This window comes from Microtus oregoni, unplaced genomic scaffold, assembly GCF_018167655.1.
Source record: "Microtus oregoni isolate MIOR12 unplaced genomic scaffold, Mior012 000016F_ref0000370, whole genome shotgun sequence".
NCBI classification, from domain to species: domain Eukaryota; kingdom Metazoa; phylum Chordata; class Mammalia; order Rodentia; family Cricetidae; genus Microtus; species Microtus oregoni.
In genome coordinates, this window is record NW_024543075.1 from 42,439,934 (window position 1) to 42,459,162 (window position 19,229).

Here is a 19,229-nt window from a genome sequence, read left to right on the forward strand (position 1 = left end):
TTTTGTATCTGTGGAGTTTTCCTTTGTTTCCGAGTATGTGGTCAATTTTTGAGAAGGTTCCATGGGCTGCAGAGAAAAAGGTATTTTCTTTCCTATTTGGGTGGAATGTTCTATAGATGTCTGTTAAGTCCATTTGCTTCATTGCCTCCAATAATTCTCTTAATTCTCTATTAGGTTTCTGTCTGATTGACCTGTCCCTTGGAGAGTGAGGTGTGTTGAAGTCTCCTACTACTAGTGTGTGTGGTTTGATGTCTGCCTTGAGTTCTAGTAATATTTCTTTTACATAAGTAGGTGCTTTTATATTGGGGGCGTATATATTCAGGATTGAGACGTCCTCCTGATGAATTGTTCCTGTTATAAGTATAAAGTGACCGTCTCGATCTCTTCTGATTGATTTTAGTTTGAAGTCAGTTTTGTTAGAAATTAGTATGGCCACACCTGCTTTTTTCTTAGGACCATTTGCTTGAAACACCTTTTCCCAACCCTTTACTCTGAGTAGGTGCCTGTCTTTGTGGTTGAGATGTGTTTCTTGCAAACAGCAGAATGTTGGATCCTGTTTTCGTATCCAATCTTTTAGCCTGTGCCTTTTTATAGGTGAATTGAGCCCATTAATATTAAGTGATATTATTGACCAGTGGTTGTTTACTCCGGTTATTCTTATTGCTTTTGGTAGTAGAGATTGTGTGTCTCCCTTCTTTGAGATGTGCTCGTGAATGGTCATTAGATGCCTGGGTTATTGTAGGCAGTGTTGGCAGTGTTGGATTCCTTGGGTTGCGATTTTCCTTCTATTACTTTCTGTAGGGCTGGATTTGTGGCTACATATTGTTTAAATTTGTTCTTATCCTGGAATGTCTTGTTTTCTCCATTGATAATGAACGGTAGCTTGGCTGGGTATAGTAGTTTGGGTTTGCATCCATGGTCTCTTAGCTTCTGCAGAACCTCTATCCAGGAACTTCTGGCTTTCATAGTTTCCATAGAGAAGTCAGGTGTAAGTCTGATCGGTTTACCTTTATAAGTTACTTGCCCTTTTTCCTTTGTAGCTCTTAATATTCTTTCTTTAACCTGTGTCTTTTGTGTTTTGATTATTATATGGCGAGGAGATGTTTTTCTTTGATCCAGTCTGTTTGGTGTTCTGTATGCTTCTTGAATATTTAAATGAATATCTTTCTTTAAGTTGGGAAAGTTTTCTTCCATAATTTTGTTGAAAATATTTTCTGGGCCTTTGAGCTGTGACTCTTCTCCTTCTTCTATTCCTATTATTCTTAGGTTTGGTTTTTTTTATTGTGTCCCATAGTTCCTGAATGTTTTGTGTTGAGAATTTGTTGGCTTTGCTGTTTTCTTTGATCTGTTCGTTTATTTTCTGTATGGTGTCCTCAGCATCTGAGATTCTTTCTTCTAGCTCTTGTATTCTATTGATTATGCTTGTTTCTGTAGACTCTGCTCGTTGGCCTAGATTTTCCATATCCAGCTGGTCCTCAGTTTGTATTTTCTTCCTTGCCTTCATTTCAGTTTTCAATTCTTGAACTGTTTCCATTACCTGTTTGATCATTTTTTCTTGGTTTCCCAGGGTATCATGTACCTATTTACTCATTTCTTCAAACTTTTTGTTATACTTCTCCTCCATTTCTATAAGGGCATTTTTTACATGTTGTTTAAGGGACTCTATTGTCTTCATAAATTCGATTTTTTCCACTTCTTCTGTGTTAGGTTGTTCAAATACTTCTGTTGTAAGATCATTGGGTTCTGGTGTTTTCATGTTGTTTTTCACATTATTGGGTGAATTCTTGCCTTGGCGCCTGCCCATCTCCTCCTATTGATCCTATCCAATGGGTCCTTTAAAAACCGGATCAGGTATCCCTGCTGGCCAAGGGCTCTGCTTACAAAATGCCCTCTCTCTCTTTCGTGGTTCCTGCTGCAGGCCAAGAACACTCTCACCCCTCTGAAGGATCTTCAGGACAGGACCAGGCTCCCCGTGTGCCAGTGACCTGGCCAACCAAAGGCCTACCTCTTTGATTCAATTGTAGTAGGGCGATCTGCTCTCCTTATTGCACGCCTGTCCCCGCCGTTTGGGTCTGCCGCTGCGCTGGTCCCCGAAAGCCTCTTCCTGTATGTGGTGTCGCTCCGCCTCTGAGCGTCTGGCAGAGCCACCGCTCTGCCTTTGTGCGTCTGGCCGAGCCACCTCTCCACCTCTGTGCGTCTGGCCGAGCCGCCGCTCCACCTCTGTCCATTATCCATTCTTCAGTTGAGGGGCATCGAGGTTGTTTCTAGGTTCCGTCTATTATGGATAATGTTTCTATGAATTGTTGAGCAAGTATCCTTTGGTATGATTGAGTATCCTTTGGGTATATTCCTAGGAGTAGTATTTCTGGGTCTTGAGGTAGATTGATTCCCAATTTTCTGAGAAACAGCCAAACTGATTTCCAGAGTGGCTGTACAAGCTTTCACTCCAACCAGCAGTGGAGAAGTATTCCCCTGAGTGTATCAACCTATTATACTAATTACAGTGAAGTCATTGGGCTAGCATAAGTTAAATGTTTTTATATTATATGTATCTTTTATGTCAGTTTTCCAATAGACAGAATAAAATGATGCCTTTCTGAACTTAGGAATTGCTCATTATCCTAGTCTGAAGAACAATAGAAATAAATGAATTCATAAACCAGGCAAATAATTTAATCAATAAAATCATAAAAGCTAATTATTATACCTAATAAGTATCCTATTGATCACTTTATATAGAGAGCCTATATATAAAATACAATGTTTTATTTTCTCTTAACTTTTAATTTTTTGTTTTTTCAGGATAAGATTTTTCTGTAGCTTTAGAGCCTATTCTGGAACTAGCTCTTGTAGACCAGGCTGGCCTTGAACTCATAGAGATCTACCTGCTTTTGCCTCTTGAGTACTGTGACAAAAAGTGTGAACCACTAACACCTGGCAATTTTAATATTTTAATTGAAGTAGAAGAATTATATCACTCTTCCCTCCCCACACCTCAGTTACTCTCCCTCATAACTCTCCCATTCCCCACAGTATTAATTTTATAGCCTTTGACTTTTTTGTTATATACCTATGTATACACACATGTTTATGCACAGATATATATACCTAGAACCTACTCAGCTTATTATTGTTGCTTGTATGTGTATGCATCCAAGGCAGTTAGATATGGATCTATTTTCATTTTTCTACATATTAATATCCAGTTATGCCAACACCATTTGTTGAATATGCTTTTGTTTTCACACTTTATATTGGTTGCTTCTTTGTCAAAAATTAGGTGTTCATAGGTGTATAGATTGACATCTGGGTCTTCAATTCAATTTCATTGGTCTTCCTGTCTGATTTCATGCCAATACCAGGCTGTTTTCAGTACTGTAGCTCTGTAGTAGTGTTTGAAGTCAGGGATTGTGATGCCTCCAGAATTTCCATTATTATACAGTATTGTTTTTTGCTATCCTAGGTTTTTTGCTTTTCCACAGGATGTTGAAAATTATTTTTCAAGGAATGCGAAGAATTCTTATGGAATTTTGATGAGCATTGCATTAAATCTGTAGATTGCTCGTGGTAAGATTGTCATTTTTACTATGCTATATCTACCTACCCAAGAATATGGGAGGTATGTCCTTTTTTGGTGTTTCTTCAAATATTTAAAGTTCTTGTCATACATGTCTTTCACTTGTTTGATTAGAATTATTCCAAGATATTTTATGTTATTTTTGGCTATTGTGAAGAGTGATGTTTCTCTGATTTCATTCTAAGGCCCTTTATCATCTGTGTAAAGAAGGGATACTGATTTTTTTTTACTTAATCTTGTATTCTGTTACATTACTGAAGGTGTTTATGAGATGTAGAACTTCCTTGGTAGAATTTTTGGGGTTGCTTAGGTAAACTATCATATCATTAGCAAATAGTGAGTGTTTGTCTTCTTCTTTTCCAATTTGTTCCTCTTGATCTCCTTTTGTTGTCTTTTGGCTCTAGCTAGAACTTCAAGCATTATAATAAATACATATGGAGAGAAAGGACAACTTTGTCTTATTCCTGATTTCAGTGGGATTGCTTTGAGTTTTTCTCCATCTAGTTTGATATTGGCTATTGGCTTGCTATATATTGACTTTATTATGTTTAGATATGTTTCTTGTATCCCTGCTCTCTCCAAGACCTTTATGTATATTTTTGAAGACTTTTTTTAGCATCTAATTGCTGTGGGACAATAGTCTGTATTTTGTCAATTATATTTTTAAATAAATGCTTATTGGCCAGTAGCCAGGTTGGAAGAATAGGTGTGACAACCAGACAGGAAAGAGGCAAGTCAATGAGAACAGGAGAATTCTGGGAAGAGGAAGGCTTGTTCTGCTGTCCTGACCCAGTCACAAAGCAAGCAAGATGTAACTGCCTCACCAAAAAAGGTACCAAGCCATGTGGCTAACATAGACAAGAATGATGGGCTAATATAAGTTATAAGAGATAATAAGAAGCCTGAGCTAATGGGCCAATCAGTTTATACTTAAGGTGGACCTCTGTGTGATTTCTTTGGAACTTAACAACTGTGGGAACTGGGCAGGACAGAAAACTCAATCAACATCTAATGAAATGATCATGTAGTTTTCTTTTCAGTTTGTTTATATGGTGGATTATGCTGACAGATTTAGTATGTTAAACCATTCCTGCATCTCTGGGATAAAACCAACTTTATCATGGTGGATGATTTTTCTAATGTGTTCTTGGATTTGGTTCACCAGTATTTTATTGAGTATTTTTGCACCAATGTTCATGAGTGAGATTGATCTGTAATTCTCTTTCATAGTAATGTCTTTATGTGGTTTGGTTATCTGAATAACTGTAGCTTAATAAAAAGTGTTTGGCAATGTTTCTTTTCTTTCTGTTCTGTTGTGTGGAACAGTTTGAGGAGTGTTGGTATTAGCTCTCAGTTTGATAATTTCCTGTCATCTGTTCCTTCTAGATATGTTTGCATCTTTTTGTTCTAGAGTTTTCAGGTGTTCTAGTAACTCACTAGTGTGGAATATTTCCAACTTCTTTATGTAGACATTTAATGCTATGAACTTTCCTCTTAATGCTGCTTTCATTGTGTCCCATAAATTTGGGTATGTTGTGTGGTCATTTTCATTAAATTTTAGGAAGTCTTTAATTTCTTCCTTTATTTCTTTCTTGACTCATTGATGATTCAGGTAAGCATTGTTTAATTTCCAAGTTTTTGTGAGCTTTCTGGAATTAGTATTGCTGTTGAATTCTAACTTTAAGCCATGGTTATCTAATAGGATACATGAAGTTGTTTCAATTCTTTTGTATCTGTGGAGGTTTGATTTGTTACCTAATATGTGGTCAGTTTTTGAGAAGGTTGCACAGGATGCTTAGAGGAAGGCATGTTCTTTTATGCTTGGATGGAATGGTCTGTAGATGTGTGCTAAGTCCATTTGATTCATAAATCTGTTAGTTCCCTTCGTTCCCTGTTAATTTTCTGTCTAACAGACCTGTCCAGTGGTGAGAGTGGGGTTTTGAAGTTTCCCACTATTAGTGTGTGGGGTTTTATGTGTGTTTTAAGCTTTAGTAGTATTTTTACATATGAGTGTGCCCTTGAATTTGGAGCATAGACATTCAGTATTGAGATTTCCTCTTGATGGATTTTTCTTGTGACTAATATAAAACGTTCTTCTTTGTCTCTTTTGATTGATTTCAGTTTATAGCCTATTTTGCTCAATATTAAGATAACTAAACCAGCTTCTTTCTTAGGTTTATTTGATTGGATTTTTTTTTCCCAAGCATTTACTCTAAGGCAATGTCTGTCTTTGAGGTTGAAGTGTGTTTCTTGTATCCAGCAGAAGAATGGATTCTGTTTTCATAGCCTGTATAATTTCATATGTGAATTGAGGCCATTTATAATAAGAGATTTTAATGACCAGTGATCGCTAGTTCTTGTTATTTTAGTTTTTGTTGGTGGTGATGTTATTGTGTGTGCTTTTCACTTCTTTGGGATTTGCTGCTGTGAGATCAACTATTGTCTGTGTTTTTGTGGATGTAGCTGACCTTCTTGGGTAGAAGTTTTCCTTCTAGTACTTTGTATAGGGCTTGGTGTGTGGCTAGGTATTAGTGAAATCTGGTTCTGTCATGGAATATCTTGATTTGTCCTTTTATCATGGTTGAAAGTTTTGTTGGGTATAGTAGTCTGGGCTAGCATTCATGATCTCTTAATGTCTGCATAATGCCTGACCAGGAACGTTTGGTTTTTATATTTTATATTTTTATATTTATAAAGTCAGGTGTAATTCCAATAGGTCTGCCTTTATATGTTACTAAGCCTTTTTCCTTTGCAGCCGTTAATATTCTTTCCTTATTCTGTATGTTTAGTGTTTGATTATTATGTGGCAAGGAGACTTTTTTGATATCCAGTCTATTTGGTGTTCTGTAAGCTTCTTGTATCTCCATATACATATCTTTATACATATTTTTCTTTAGATTGGAAAAGTTTTCTTCTATAATTTTGTTGAATATATTTTCTTTGATTTTTGACTTATAGTTCTCCTTCTTCTATACCTATTATTCTTAAGTTTGGTCTTTTCATAGTGTCCCATATTTCCTGGATATTTTGTGTTAAGCTTTTGTTATATTTAATGTTTTCTTTGACCAATGAGTCTATTTCCTCTATTGTATCTTCAACACTTGAGATTCTCTCCATTCTGCTGTTTATGCTTGCATTTGTGGCTCCTGATCATCTTTTCATATTTTCTGTTTTTAGAATTCCCTTGGTTAACGTTTTCTTTATTGTCCCTATTTTGGTTTTCAAGTCTTGAATTTATACTGTAGGTCAAAACAGAAGTTGCTATATGGTAACTAACCATTGCCTAAGCATCACTATTTTTTATTAGAGAAAATATATGCATATTCATTCTTATCCGGGGAGGTGTGGTTGCTTTAAAAGGGAGCAATATCAATACTGATTTTCTTTATTTGGTTTGTGGAAAAGATTATAACTTTAAAGAATTTTAAGAATAATTTTGTCATGTTCCCAGAGATTATTATGTGATGCTAATAACAAAAATCCATTAGTTTAACATTTTTTAAATAAGAATACTTGGTAAAAAAGCATTTACATGCAAGTGCATGTAAACATGGTTTAACTATTTAGAATTTTTGGAAGAAGAAAATAAGAAATTTCAGATAATGTCTGTAGGTGACTCTATTGTTGTTATATTTATTTTGTTTTAATTCTTTTAATTTTTTCCATACAATATATTTTGATCATGTTTTCTTCTCCCCAATTATTCCTAGATTCTCTCATAAATCTGATCACTAGTTAAAATTAAATTCTCTATCTTTGAAACAATCCAATTCATAATCGTACATAAATTGTGGAATAATAATAGAAATTTAGTTCAGCCTGAATTAAAAAATGCAGAAGTAGCTGGGAAGGTCCTTCATATCTTCAGATTGTCCTTGCCTTGCTGACAGACAATGTATTTTCATATCTTCTGACTGACCTGCCTTGCTGACAGACAATATGTTTTCATATCTTCTGACTGTCCCTGCCTTGCTGAAAGACAATATGTTTTCATATCTTCTGACTGTCCCTGCCTTGCTGACAGACAATGTGTTTTCATATCTTCAGACTGTCCCTGCCTTGCTGAAAGACAATGTATTTTCATATCTTCTGACTGTCCCTGCCTTGCTGAAAGACAATGTATTTTCATATCTTCTGACTGTCCCTGCCTTGCTGAAAGACAATATGTTTTCATATCTTCTGACTGCCCCTGCCTTGCTGACAATGTGTTTCATATCTTCTGACTGTCCCTGCCTTGCTGAAAGACAATATGTTTTCATATCTTCTGACTGTCCCTGCCTTGCTGAAAGACAATATGTTTTCATATATCTTGTACTAGATGTTGTCCAAGAATTTGACTTTCCTTGGTGTAAGAGCAGCCCTAAATACTGAATGCATAAACCCAAAGAAATAAACAAGTCATTGAGTAAAAGAGAAGTAATTTGGGTGTTATCTTTTAAAAAGAAGTGTTGTAATGATGTCTCACTTAAAACAATAGAAAGGAACCCATAAACTTGAAGTTAGGATCTCAGATCCAGTCATTCCCTTCATTCCTGAAGAACCCATGGTCTCCTTATTGCTCCTTGATAGTTTATGTTTTATTTTCTGTTTTGTTTTGTTTTTATACACCTATGTCTCATTCCCCCAGATCGGATCCTTTACTTGAGAATACTTGTTGTTACTCTTCTATTTCAGCACATTCAATTTCACCAAAGAACCATTCATTAGAAACAATTTAAGGACTGTTAATCTCAAAAATGATAATATTTGATCTTTAAAATAATTACAATGAAAATTGCTTTAAAAACACTATTTTGAAAAAAATAACATTACTAGCATAAGCTGAATTTAGTTAAATTTAAACACTTTAAAATTACACTTTCAGATTAAGTCAGCGACCTCCAGAGGAGCAGTACAGGGAGCAACCTCTGTGGGAGCAGGCCCAAACCATGGACATTTACAGGAACAAGCCTGAGTCAGCGACCTCCACCACAGCAGGCCTGAGCCAGCAACCTCCTTAGGAGGAGGTCTGAAAAATCTCTGGGATTGGAGAGGGACACCCAGGAGCATCAAGCGACCTCAGGGAACACAGAGTGACCTCCACATGACTGAAACCGTGGCCCTGACTGCAACATGATCCTTGGATCTGCTCACACCTGGAAGATTAATCATCAGAGACACAGCCAGAACTACACCAATCAGAGGAAATGATGGGTAGACAAGATAAGAACACACTCAATACCACAAAGAGCAACATGACACCAACAACAATTAGTGGCTCTACAACAGCAAGATTTGAACATTCAAATATACTTGGAGCAGAAGAAAATAACCTAAAAAATAACTTTAGGAGAATGTTTGAGGCACTTAAAGAGGAAATGAAAAATTTCCTCAAAGAAATGGAGGAAAAAGGCAAACAAAAAATTAGAAGAAATCAACAAATCCCTTAAAGAAAATCAAGAGAAAGAAATCAAACAGATCAACAAAATGATTTTGGTCAAATTATTACCATCTATAGATATGAACAAATAATGAGATTTCAAGCACAATATTAATAAAAATTAAAAGGTCATGTAAGGTTCTATGCCAAACATTATCAAATATCAAAAAGACAAAAAAGAATCTTTTTTTTCCAATTTAAGGCAAACTTTGTAGATAAGTTACTTATATGAAGCTTAAGGTTATTAACAGCCAAGGACAGAGGACAGTGATTTGCATCCTATCTCTCTAATACATTAATAACTGAAGATGATTTTAAAGTATGTAAAGTATGTAAGGATGCCTAGTTCTTTGAGTCAACATGAGCACATTTGGAGTGGTTATTTCTGCTTGATGTTTTGTCACCTCTGAGTACAACATACTTAGGATAGATAATTCACCATGGCATTGAGTCATTATTTTAACACCTTGTTGTCTTGATGACATGATTGCATTGCAGAAGAATTAATTTTATGGGCACAGATCAGATGGAGGATTCCTTGGCGGATCTGCTTGGTCTTCACACTATAGATGATGGGGTTAAGCACTGGTGGCACCATTAAATAGATATGAGCCATAAAGATGTGAACAAAGGGAGAGGAATGCTTGGCAAAACGATGGACGATAGATAATCCTATCATGGGCACATATAGGATGAGCACAGCACAGATGTGGGATGCACACGTGTTAAGTGCTTTCAGCCTACCCTCACGGGATGCGATTCTTAACACTGAGTGAAGGATAAAAACATAAGTTATTAAAATACCCAAAGAATCCATGCCCCACAGCATAGTAATCACAACCATTCCATATATAACATTAAACCTGACGTCAGCACAGGCAAGTCGGATTATGTCCTGGTGCAGACAATAAGAATGAGAAAGGACATGGGAGCGACAGAAGGGAATGAATGCTAGACGAACCAGGAGAGGAATGAGTGGGATTGCACTCCGAAGCAAGGCTGCAACTCCAATCTTGGCAATGAGCTTTGGAGTGAGAATGGTAGCATATCGCAGAGGGTGGCAGATGGCCACATACCGGTCAAGGGCCATGGCCAGGAGCACAGATGATTCAGTGAAGGAAAAGGTATGAATCAGAAACATTTGTACCACACAGATATTGAACTGGATCTCTCGGGAAATGGACCACAACACCCTGAAAAGTGATACCATGGCAGGCAGCGACATGGCCATGTCAGTGAGAGAAAGCATGGCCAGGAAGTAATACATGGGCTCATGGAGCCTTGGGTCTGTCCTCACGATATGCAAGATGGAACAGTTGCCTGTTATCCCAACAATGTAGAGGAGACAGAATGGGATGGAAATCCAGTGGTGAAACTCCTCATAGCCAGGGATGCCTGTGAGGTAGAATGTGGAGGACATGATGCTGCTGGAGTTTGTGGTTGCCATTGGGCTGACTGTTGGAGCACAATCCAGCTCTACAGTTACTATATAATGGGGAAGGCTTTGACAAGGCCAGGATCTGCATTTTAAGAAGAAAAGGAGAAAAAGACAAAGAAAAACGAAAAGAGACTTCAGTGTTTACCTTTTATAACTCCTTAAGCCATTCCAATCCTAGTTCCCTTTCTCAGTACCACTGATGGTTATAGCCAGTTAATTAAAGTATCTACTCTCTCTCTCCCCACCAAGTCCTTCATTTCTGCAGAATCATTCAAACACCTTTAAACATGAATGAGCTTCTAAAGACATCATTCTGATACAACACATAAACACAAATTAAGACCACCCTTTCTAACAAAAACTTTCCAAAAACATGCTATTGATAGGTCTAACACCACCATTTATCTAGATGACTTAAATTGAATTGCTACGCTGTTAAATTTGATGATTTCATGCTCAGTACTAGAACATTTTTAGAGAAATCAATTCAGTTTGGGCCAGCACAGGCTTCATTCTCCCCCAACTATTCTCTATTGTGTAACTGATGTCATAATCTTGCTCTTCAAACATCAGACTCCAAACATGATTTGATTTTGAACTGTAAGTCTTTGTTTTTTTTTTAAATTATGCAATCTATTTTGCTTATTTTTTCTCTTCTCCAACTCCTACCAGAGCCTCCCCACCTTCCTTTCTCTTTCTTTAAAAAAATCAATAAAAAAATAAACAATAAGACAAACAAAGCAAAATGCACACACACACACACACACACACACACAATAAAATAGATAAACATAGATAAACATAGAATCTGTTTTTTGCTCATCAACACACCTGGGCATAAGGTCTGCCCAGACTGTAGCTGATATAAGCAATAGCACTACAATGGATAAAACTGGTTTTCCCTTACCAGCAGGTATCAGTTACAAACAGTGTTTGGGTTAGGGGTGAGACTTTTTGTACACTCCTCTTATCCCTGCTGGTATTTTGTCTGATGTAAACCTGTGAGAGTGTCACAGTCTCTGCAAATTGGGTTGATCCTCTGAAAGTTAATTAAGTAGTAAAATGTACTTAAGTAACATATAATTTTCAAAGCAAACTTTACAACAAAGAGAAAAATATAATATTTAAAGAAAATAGAATTGACTGTTTTCATCATTGAGATGCCACTTCTTAGTTAAAAGTATTTCTTTGGTTCTATACCATATTAGCATGAATTATATTATGGTTGAAATGTAGATTCTCTTTTTAATTATTTATAGTGATTACTTTTCAGTATATACTAAAGTTGTATCCTTTATCAGCTGACACTTCAGTGGGGTTGTACTGGAAACCAAGGAGATATTGTATGAAAATCAGGAATTAATTTATTTATCAGACCATACAGTTTATTATGAAGAAGCATTCTCAGCTGTAACTGAGGATAAATAAAATAGGAAAGGAGGTAAGTTCAATATTTAAAAATGAATACTATAGATAGTAATCACAAAATTATGCTTCTGCTGCATCTGAGCACAACAGAGAAAATGAAAAAAACAGAGGTCTTTCATTACTACAGAAATTAAAAGTAGAGAAGACACACAACACCCTAATATAAAACACTCATGAATGGGCCTTTCCCAAAGGAATAATGAGCAGCTGTACTGTGAGAATTATCAATTTCGACTCACCGACATCCAGTGAATGCTAAGCATTAATATATTAATAACATTTTAAATGTTTACTATTGTCAATTTTCACTGATAACTATGATATTCCTATCAGGGCAAATTTCATTCTATTGAGTGTGGATAAAATAGTGCCCCGAGTGGAATACAAAAATCCATCTAGACAAAGATTGAAATCCTTGAGACTTGCTAAGCTATGACTCTGAAAATCTCTGCTAGACTCCGTGGTTACCCCAATATATACATATGTGATGTATCTTGTCTACTCTCTAGCAGCTAGTCCTTCTGTTAGGCTGTGACAAGACTCGTTTTTCACTGTCCACTTTCTGCTGCTTATAATCTGTGATTTCAAATCAGCTCTCACAGACTTGCCGTCTGTCCCTAGGATTAGTTCATAAGCTGCAGTTCCTTATCTGTTCAGTTTGAAAGTGTCTCTTTGGCTCCTATATGCAGCAAATCCATTAACAAAGACCGAGAGCCACATCAGTTTGGGCATCTTCTACAAGCCTTGTCAGTTTGAAACGCTCGAGGATAATCGGAAGTTTTTAGCACAAGCATGGATACCTATGATATTTTATACATAATAATGTCCTTAACTGAATAATAGTAATAAACTTACCTTCAAACAGCTTCATAGACTTTTACCTTCTACTTCTGATAAATATCTAAACTACTCTGCTTCTCAACTTTTCAACCATGTATTTCCATTTTCATTCACCTAAATATTTCCCTGATCTCTCATACTAGGTACAAAAATTCCCCTCATTGTGAGTGGCAGTTCAACTCAACAAACAAGTGGGATTAATTTATAAATCTTCCTACAGTCCTAGGAGACATGAGGCCCCAAGACAAATACAAGAGAGGCTGTGGCTACCTCAGGGTCAACATTTCCTTTCATGCTACTTCCTAAAGGCCTTTGTCCACTACTCCCAGACAGAAGTACTTTGCTGTCTCTTTGGAGTGAGCTTTGGAATTTCTCAGTATGCCTCAGTATCCGGAGGAAATTTTATGAAACTACATAAAATCAAATATTTGCCTGCATCCAGAATATGTAAGGATACTAGAGAACGTATTTCTCTAATGGAACACCATGACCAAAATGACTTGGGAAGGGAAAGGTTTGTTAGTTTTATGCTTCCTCATCTCTGTTCATCATGGAAGGAAATCAGAGCAGGCACTCAAACAGGGCAGGAACCGGGTGACAGGAGTTGGAGCAGAGGTTATGAAGAAGTACTGCTTACTGGACTGGCCTTCCTAGCTTACTCAGTCTGCTCTCTTGTTGAGCCTAGGACCACCCATAATAATCCCAGCCTTCTCATATCAATCACTAATTTTAAAAATACCCTACAGGCTTTCTTGCAGCTAGATCTTTTGGATGCGTTTTTGTTTTGTTTTTAATTGAGGTTGAGGTACCCTCTTCTCAGATAACCCTTTTTTTCTTATAACTTAAAAAAAAAAAAAAACAACCCAAATTTACACTCCCTCTCCTCCTCCCAGTCCCCTCCCTCTCCCTCCACAGGCCCTCCCCCCACCCCTCCAAACCTAATGGAGTGCCATGTATTCCACCCTGTGGAAAGTTCAATGCCTTCCCTGCTATGTCTAAGTTGAACAAGGTTTATATCCAAAAAAGGATAGGATCCCATGAAGCCATTATATACAGTAGAGTCACATCCCAGTGTCACTATCAGTGGCCCTCAGTCTGCCCCAGCTGTCAACCCCCTTCAGAGGGACTTAGTTGATCCCATGCTCATTCACTCCCAGTCCAGTTGGCGTTGGTGAGCTCCCATTAGCTCAAGCAAACTGTCTCAGTGGATGAGCCCCTCATGGTCTTGAATTCCTTGCTCATGCTCTCACTCCCTCCACTCTTCAACTGGATCTTGGGAATTCAGTCCAGTGCTCCGATGTGGGTCACTGCCTCTGTTCCCCATCTGTTGTTGAACGAAGGTTCTATGGTGATATTTAAGATAATCATCAGTTTGACTACTTGTGCCAAGTTGACATAAAACTAACGAGCACATAGAGTAAGTTCTCTATATATTGTCAACAATATTGATTCCTTAATGCATGCCTGCTGATTGCCTAAACCACCACCATTGACGGGTACACTACTGACCGACAGCCTTGACAGGTACACTACTGACAACTGATAAAAACTCTCATCAGCTTTTCTCATTGTTTTTCTTTTTTCTTTTGTTTTTTCCACTTTTTCTTCATTTTTATAGAAAATGGGTTTTTTTGCTTACGTAATATATCCCAATTACAGATTCTCCTCCTTCTACTTCTCCCAGTAAGTCCCCCACCTCTCCTCCCATCTGAAGCGCCCTCTTTCTGTCTCTCATTTAGAAAATAATCAGGCTTCTAAGGGTTAATATAATATAATAAGATAAAACAAAAACTAACACATCAAAGTTAGACAAGACAAACAGAGTGAAAAGTGTCCAAGAAAAGACTCAAGAAACAGAGATCCTCTTATTGACACACTCACTATGGCTGATGATCACAGTGAACACCAATGATCACAACAGTGGCTACTATCACTCAACAACACAATGAACCCTACAATTGACCACTAAAGTGACCACTATGGCTGACCATCATGATGACCATCATAGCTGAGCATAACAGAAACAACAACAACTGACCAACTAAATACAGAAAATATATTTCTGATATTTTTTTGCTTTGGGGTTCTGTTTTTCACTGCTGCCCTAGGAAACCAGAAGTAATCTGAATCTGACTTTGAAAAATAACTATAGAATCAACTTTGAATCAACTTCTGACATTTGCATAAATTCTTTTTTGTACATATATTACAATTTATGTGGAAAATGGTTTTCCACTACACTTGGATTAAAATTTGGGTTTTTAAATGGATAGGATGGTCATAAATGACATGGATTGTTCTCCTTGGTCTTCTGTGTAATGTTTTCTCTTTATTGTGTCTTATCCTTTCATTTTTCTCAAAAGTTAATAAGATTTTCTCCCATAGGCACTGTTCATGTAGTTTTTAATCATATTCTGCAATATTCTGTCTCTGTGTGTTAACAGATAATTCGACATATCATTAAATTCTAAACTGAAACATTTTCTCATTCCAGGGGTTTTGCTGGCCATCTTTCTATAGTTTGCCCTACTTAATGTCAGCTTCTAGCACATCAAGTGTTGTTTTGACTTCCAGTGTAAGATGCTGTATTAGAAGCATCCTCCGTATGACTGTACATGAGAATATTAAGAGTGGAGAGGGAATGAGGGAGGATAGGAAGACCATGTGATAGCATACCCCAAAAGCCCCCAAAAAGCATAAAGGTTATGAAGAAAAAACTAAAAACTACTTCCAAAGGCCAGGCAGTGGTGACGCACACCTTTCATCCCAGCACTTGGGAGGGAGAGGCAGGCCAGCCTGCTCAACAAGAACTAGCTCCAGGATAGGCTCAAAACTACAGAGAACCCCTGTCTCTAAAAACAAAACAACAACAAAACTACCTCCAAAACCGGGATAGGTGGTGGGGAAGCATGCGAGAATTAAAAATTACACCTGAGAGTTATCAGGTGACTCAATAATAACTGACGGCCAATCCACATCCACAGTTTTACAAAATTTAAAATCTAGTGTGGATTATAGTCATAGGCGGTGGAGGGAGATTAAACTGGGAAACATCTGACTTCCATAGTAAATGGGGTTGCTAATCAGGTAACTAGGAGGAAAAGTCATAAATGGTTTTATCCTACTGTGGATCTTAAACACAACAATTACAACCTGTCAGTCAAGAAATACCTAGGCACGACTATTCTGAGATTACCAAACATTTTCTGTGTGGAATTGACTCCTTCTCTGCAGGATGAACTTATAATACTATGGATTTATTCAAAGGATCATGACTGGGAGGTCAAATATGGTAAGAGCAACAATAGCAGCAATTCTGCTTTGAAACAGTCTTTGATAAAAACAGCAGCCTCTTGTCCTTCAGTATTACTATAGAGGGTTACACCTGACTCTCTTCCACAGCTTCTCCTGTTAGTCACCCTTTTCCCTGAGTTTTGCTTCTAGTTCTTGATATCAGTACTTTATTAAACAGAGACTTTCTGTCTTTAATCTCAAAATGCATAGAATATACATGGGGAAGGAACTAGGAAGAACACTAACATAGAGCAAACAAGAAGACAATACAAAATTTTACACTGTCAAATGTCCCAGAAACCAAGTGAGATCTAGGAATAAGATAGTGATGTGAAGATTGGCAATTGGAGCCAGGTTGAGCAGCACCTGCTTATCATTTGGGATACTGCTAGTTATAACCCACAGAACTAAGTACGTTATAAAAGAAAGTATGCAGCTGAGCTCTGACAAATATACTCCTTTTTAAATTTGAGTAATTCAATAATTGCATGGAGTATATTTGAAACCAGACCTGTCTGGATTCAGATCCTGACAATCACCATTTTTTAGCTGTTAAAATCCAACACGTGTTGCACTCTATCCATAATTCTTGTTTCTTTGACAAAGGATTAAAGACAAAAGATTAAGAGACAAAAAAAGTCAAAAGAGAACATTACACATCTACCATCAGCCTATCAAAAGATAAGCTCTCAAAGGATAAATACAACATTTTATTTCCTACTATTTTTTGTTGCTGTTGCCTTGATATATTCAAAAATATTTCAAACATCAAAATATCCAGAAGACATCTGGAAAATATCTTCATTAATTATCTTTGAAAGATATTCATAATAATTACTCTTCCTAAAATTTATTTAGTTCTGCTTCTTTCAGAAAATTACCCTTGTCTCAGTGGACCATTAATTGCTCTTTGAGTAACACACTTAATCAGATGAAGCCCAGAAAGAATTGTAAACCATGCTGATGTAAGCTGAACGAGCTTTGAATCTGTTTCTTATAGAAGGTGGCTCTCTGGAGCCCTGTCGTTAACATGGTTAAATAAGAACAGAGATGGGAAGAGAGCTACATTTGCATTTGCATGGGTAGAATGATGCAATCCTCAACATGGTAATGTTTATTTGTTGAACAACAGTGTTAAAGTTAAGGATAAATACCATAGATACATGCTAAAAAGATTAGCTTTTTGTAAATACAGTAAATATAGCTACTTGCTAGCTAACTATGCTGATTAACAACCCAGGTAAGAATTGTAATAGCATTTGGGCAGCTTCACCAGGACAGCTCATGGTAACAGACAGTTTATTCAGAGAATAACTAGTTTTGGCCTCTTCAACATTAAAAAAATGATCTATTATATCGAGGTCTGTAGTTAAAGAAGTCCCTTTGTTGAGAGGGTCAATTAGCAAGAACTAGCAGGAAACAATGTTTCAAAACATCCCAAACTGCTAGATTCTCTTAGTTACCTTAATTGCCTTTTTAAAAAGTAAATTAACAACTTTTTAATATCTTCACCATAAGGACATTTTGGATGTTTGTGATTGTTTGTATGATTGCATTGACTTAAATTCCCACTTCATACATGTATCAAATATTGTGGGTATTCACATCTATAATAAATTCGCACACTTACATGTCAGTTTGGAAATGTTAAATTAGTAAATAAATGTTTTTAAATATGTTTTTAGTATTGGATCTGGTAGCACACCTCTGCAATCCTAGCACTTGTAATGCAGAAGCGGGAGGATCAAGAGTTCAAAACCATCTTAAGTGTTTGTAAAGAATTTGAGGGCATCTTAGGTTGCATAAGACTCTGTCCTGAAAAACAACTATTCACTCAATCATGCTCCAAGTTATGAAGTGTGTAGAGATGAGAAAGAGTGAGCAATGAATTCCAGAATAACACTGCTGGGCCATAAAGAATTATCCTGAATTGCAGTTTAGAAAGAAAAGCATTCACTTGTGTCTCTTTTTTCAGCACTTCACCTACGCCAACCTGACATCAGTTATGAAGTCTGGAAGACAAGAGTATGCTTTAATAGGCATTGCAACATTTTGTGCTACATGATTTTGAATTTAATATGTGACAAGAAAAGTTAAGTTTAACACGATGAAAGCAAATAGACGCTAGAGACAGATGTATAGCTGAATTCTAGAGGTTCAGACCAAGATTCTAAGCTCTTATTCAGTACCTGCAAGCTGAAAATCAGAATTTACTTTGCATGGCAGTTTCAGCAAAGCATTAGCATACGTGAGCATTCCAAGGTGATCTTATTTCCATTTTAGAAGGATCTAGGCATTATTCTCTTTCCTCAATTTGTCTGAAAATGGTAACAAATATCACACAAACATACAAACACCAAGAGAAGTATACAATTATCATTTTATGCCAACTATGTTAAGTATAACGGAGGTAAAGAAGGACTGGGCATATAGGGAATATGTTGAAACAGAAACTACGTTTCTTGAAATTAAAGTGTAAAATAATGGAGCATATGAGCTGAGAAATTTTACTTAAGAAAACAGAGAATGAGTTTGTAAATTCTTGCTAATTTTCAAATTTTAGAAAATATAGCTTGCAGAAAACCCTTCACATTTGAAGGCAGAAAATATCTCTTGGGAATAAATTCTATAACAGTATTGTCAAATAAGAATCCAAGGCACAGATTGGGGAACACAAATCCTGAGTTTTAAAGAACACACACACACAAGCACGAAAGAGAGAGAGACAAAGTGGAAGAGAGATGAAGATTTAAGTATGATATTAAGAAAGAAAAATATACATATAAAATCAAACTTATTCAATTTATAAACCATATTTTTCTGAGAATTAAAATGAATTCTGAATATAAAATATGATTGAAATTTGTTTTATCATATATTGTCAAATAAGTTTATGATTTCTTCAAATTATGAGATTTTTCACTCGATTTCTAATAAATTTTGGTATCTGGGTGCATGGTTTTACCAAGTGTCACTAAGGATCCATTTTACACTCGTTCCAGTGGTTGTCAACTTTTTCTAATGTGACAAAACTTTCATATAGATCTTCATGCAGTGTTGACCCCCAACCATGGAATTATTTTTGTTGCTTGTTTATAACTGTAACATTACTACTGTCATAAATCATAATGTAAATATCTGTGTTTTCCTATGGTTTTAAGCAATCCCTTTGAAAGGATATTTCACCCCAGGTGGGAATGACCAGGTTGATAACCCACTGCTCTCATTAAAGT

The 19,229-nt window shown here is 36.6% G+C and overlaps 1 protein-coding gene across 1 annotated transcript; it reads right to left on the bottom strand.

Moving 5' to 3' along the window:
- Window positions 1-9,450: 9,450 nt before the first annotated feature.
- On the bottom strand, window positions 9,451-10,443 carry LOC121457408 (olfactory receptor 51G2-like). The gene has a single exon (XM_041666079.1). It carries the CDS (start codon window positions 10,441-10,443, stop codon window positions 9,451-9,453), a length of 993 nt encoding a protein of 330 aa, XP_041522013.1.
- Between the last annotated feature and the right edge of the window lie 8,786 nt (window positions 10,444-19,229).

Bases quoted from the DNA above. Each gene is read 5' to 3' on its own strand.
- LOC121457408 (XM_041666079.1), bottom strand. From the start codon at position 10,443: ATGGCAACCACAAACTCCAGCAGCATCATGTCCTCCACATTCTACCTC.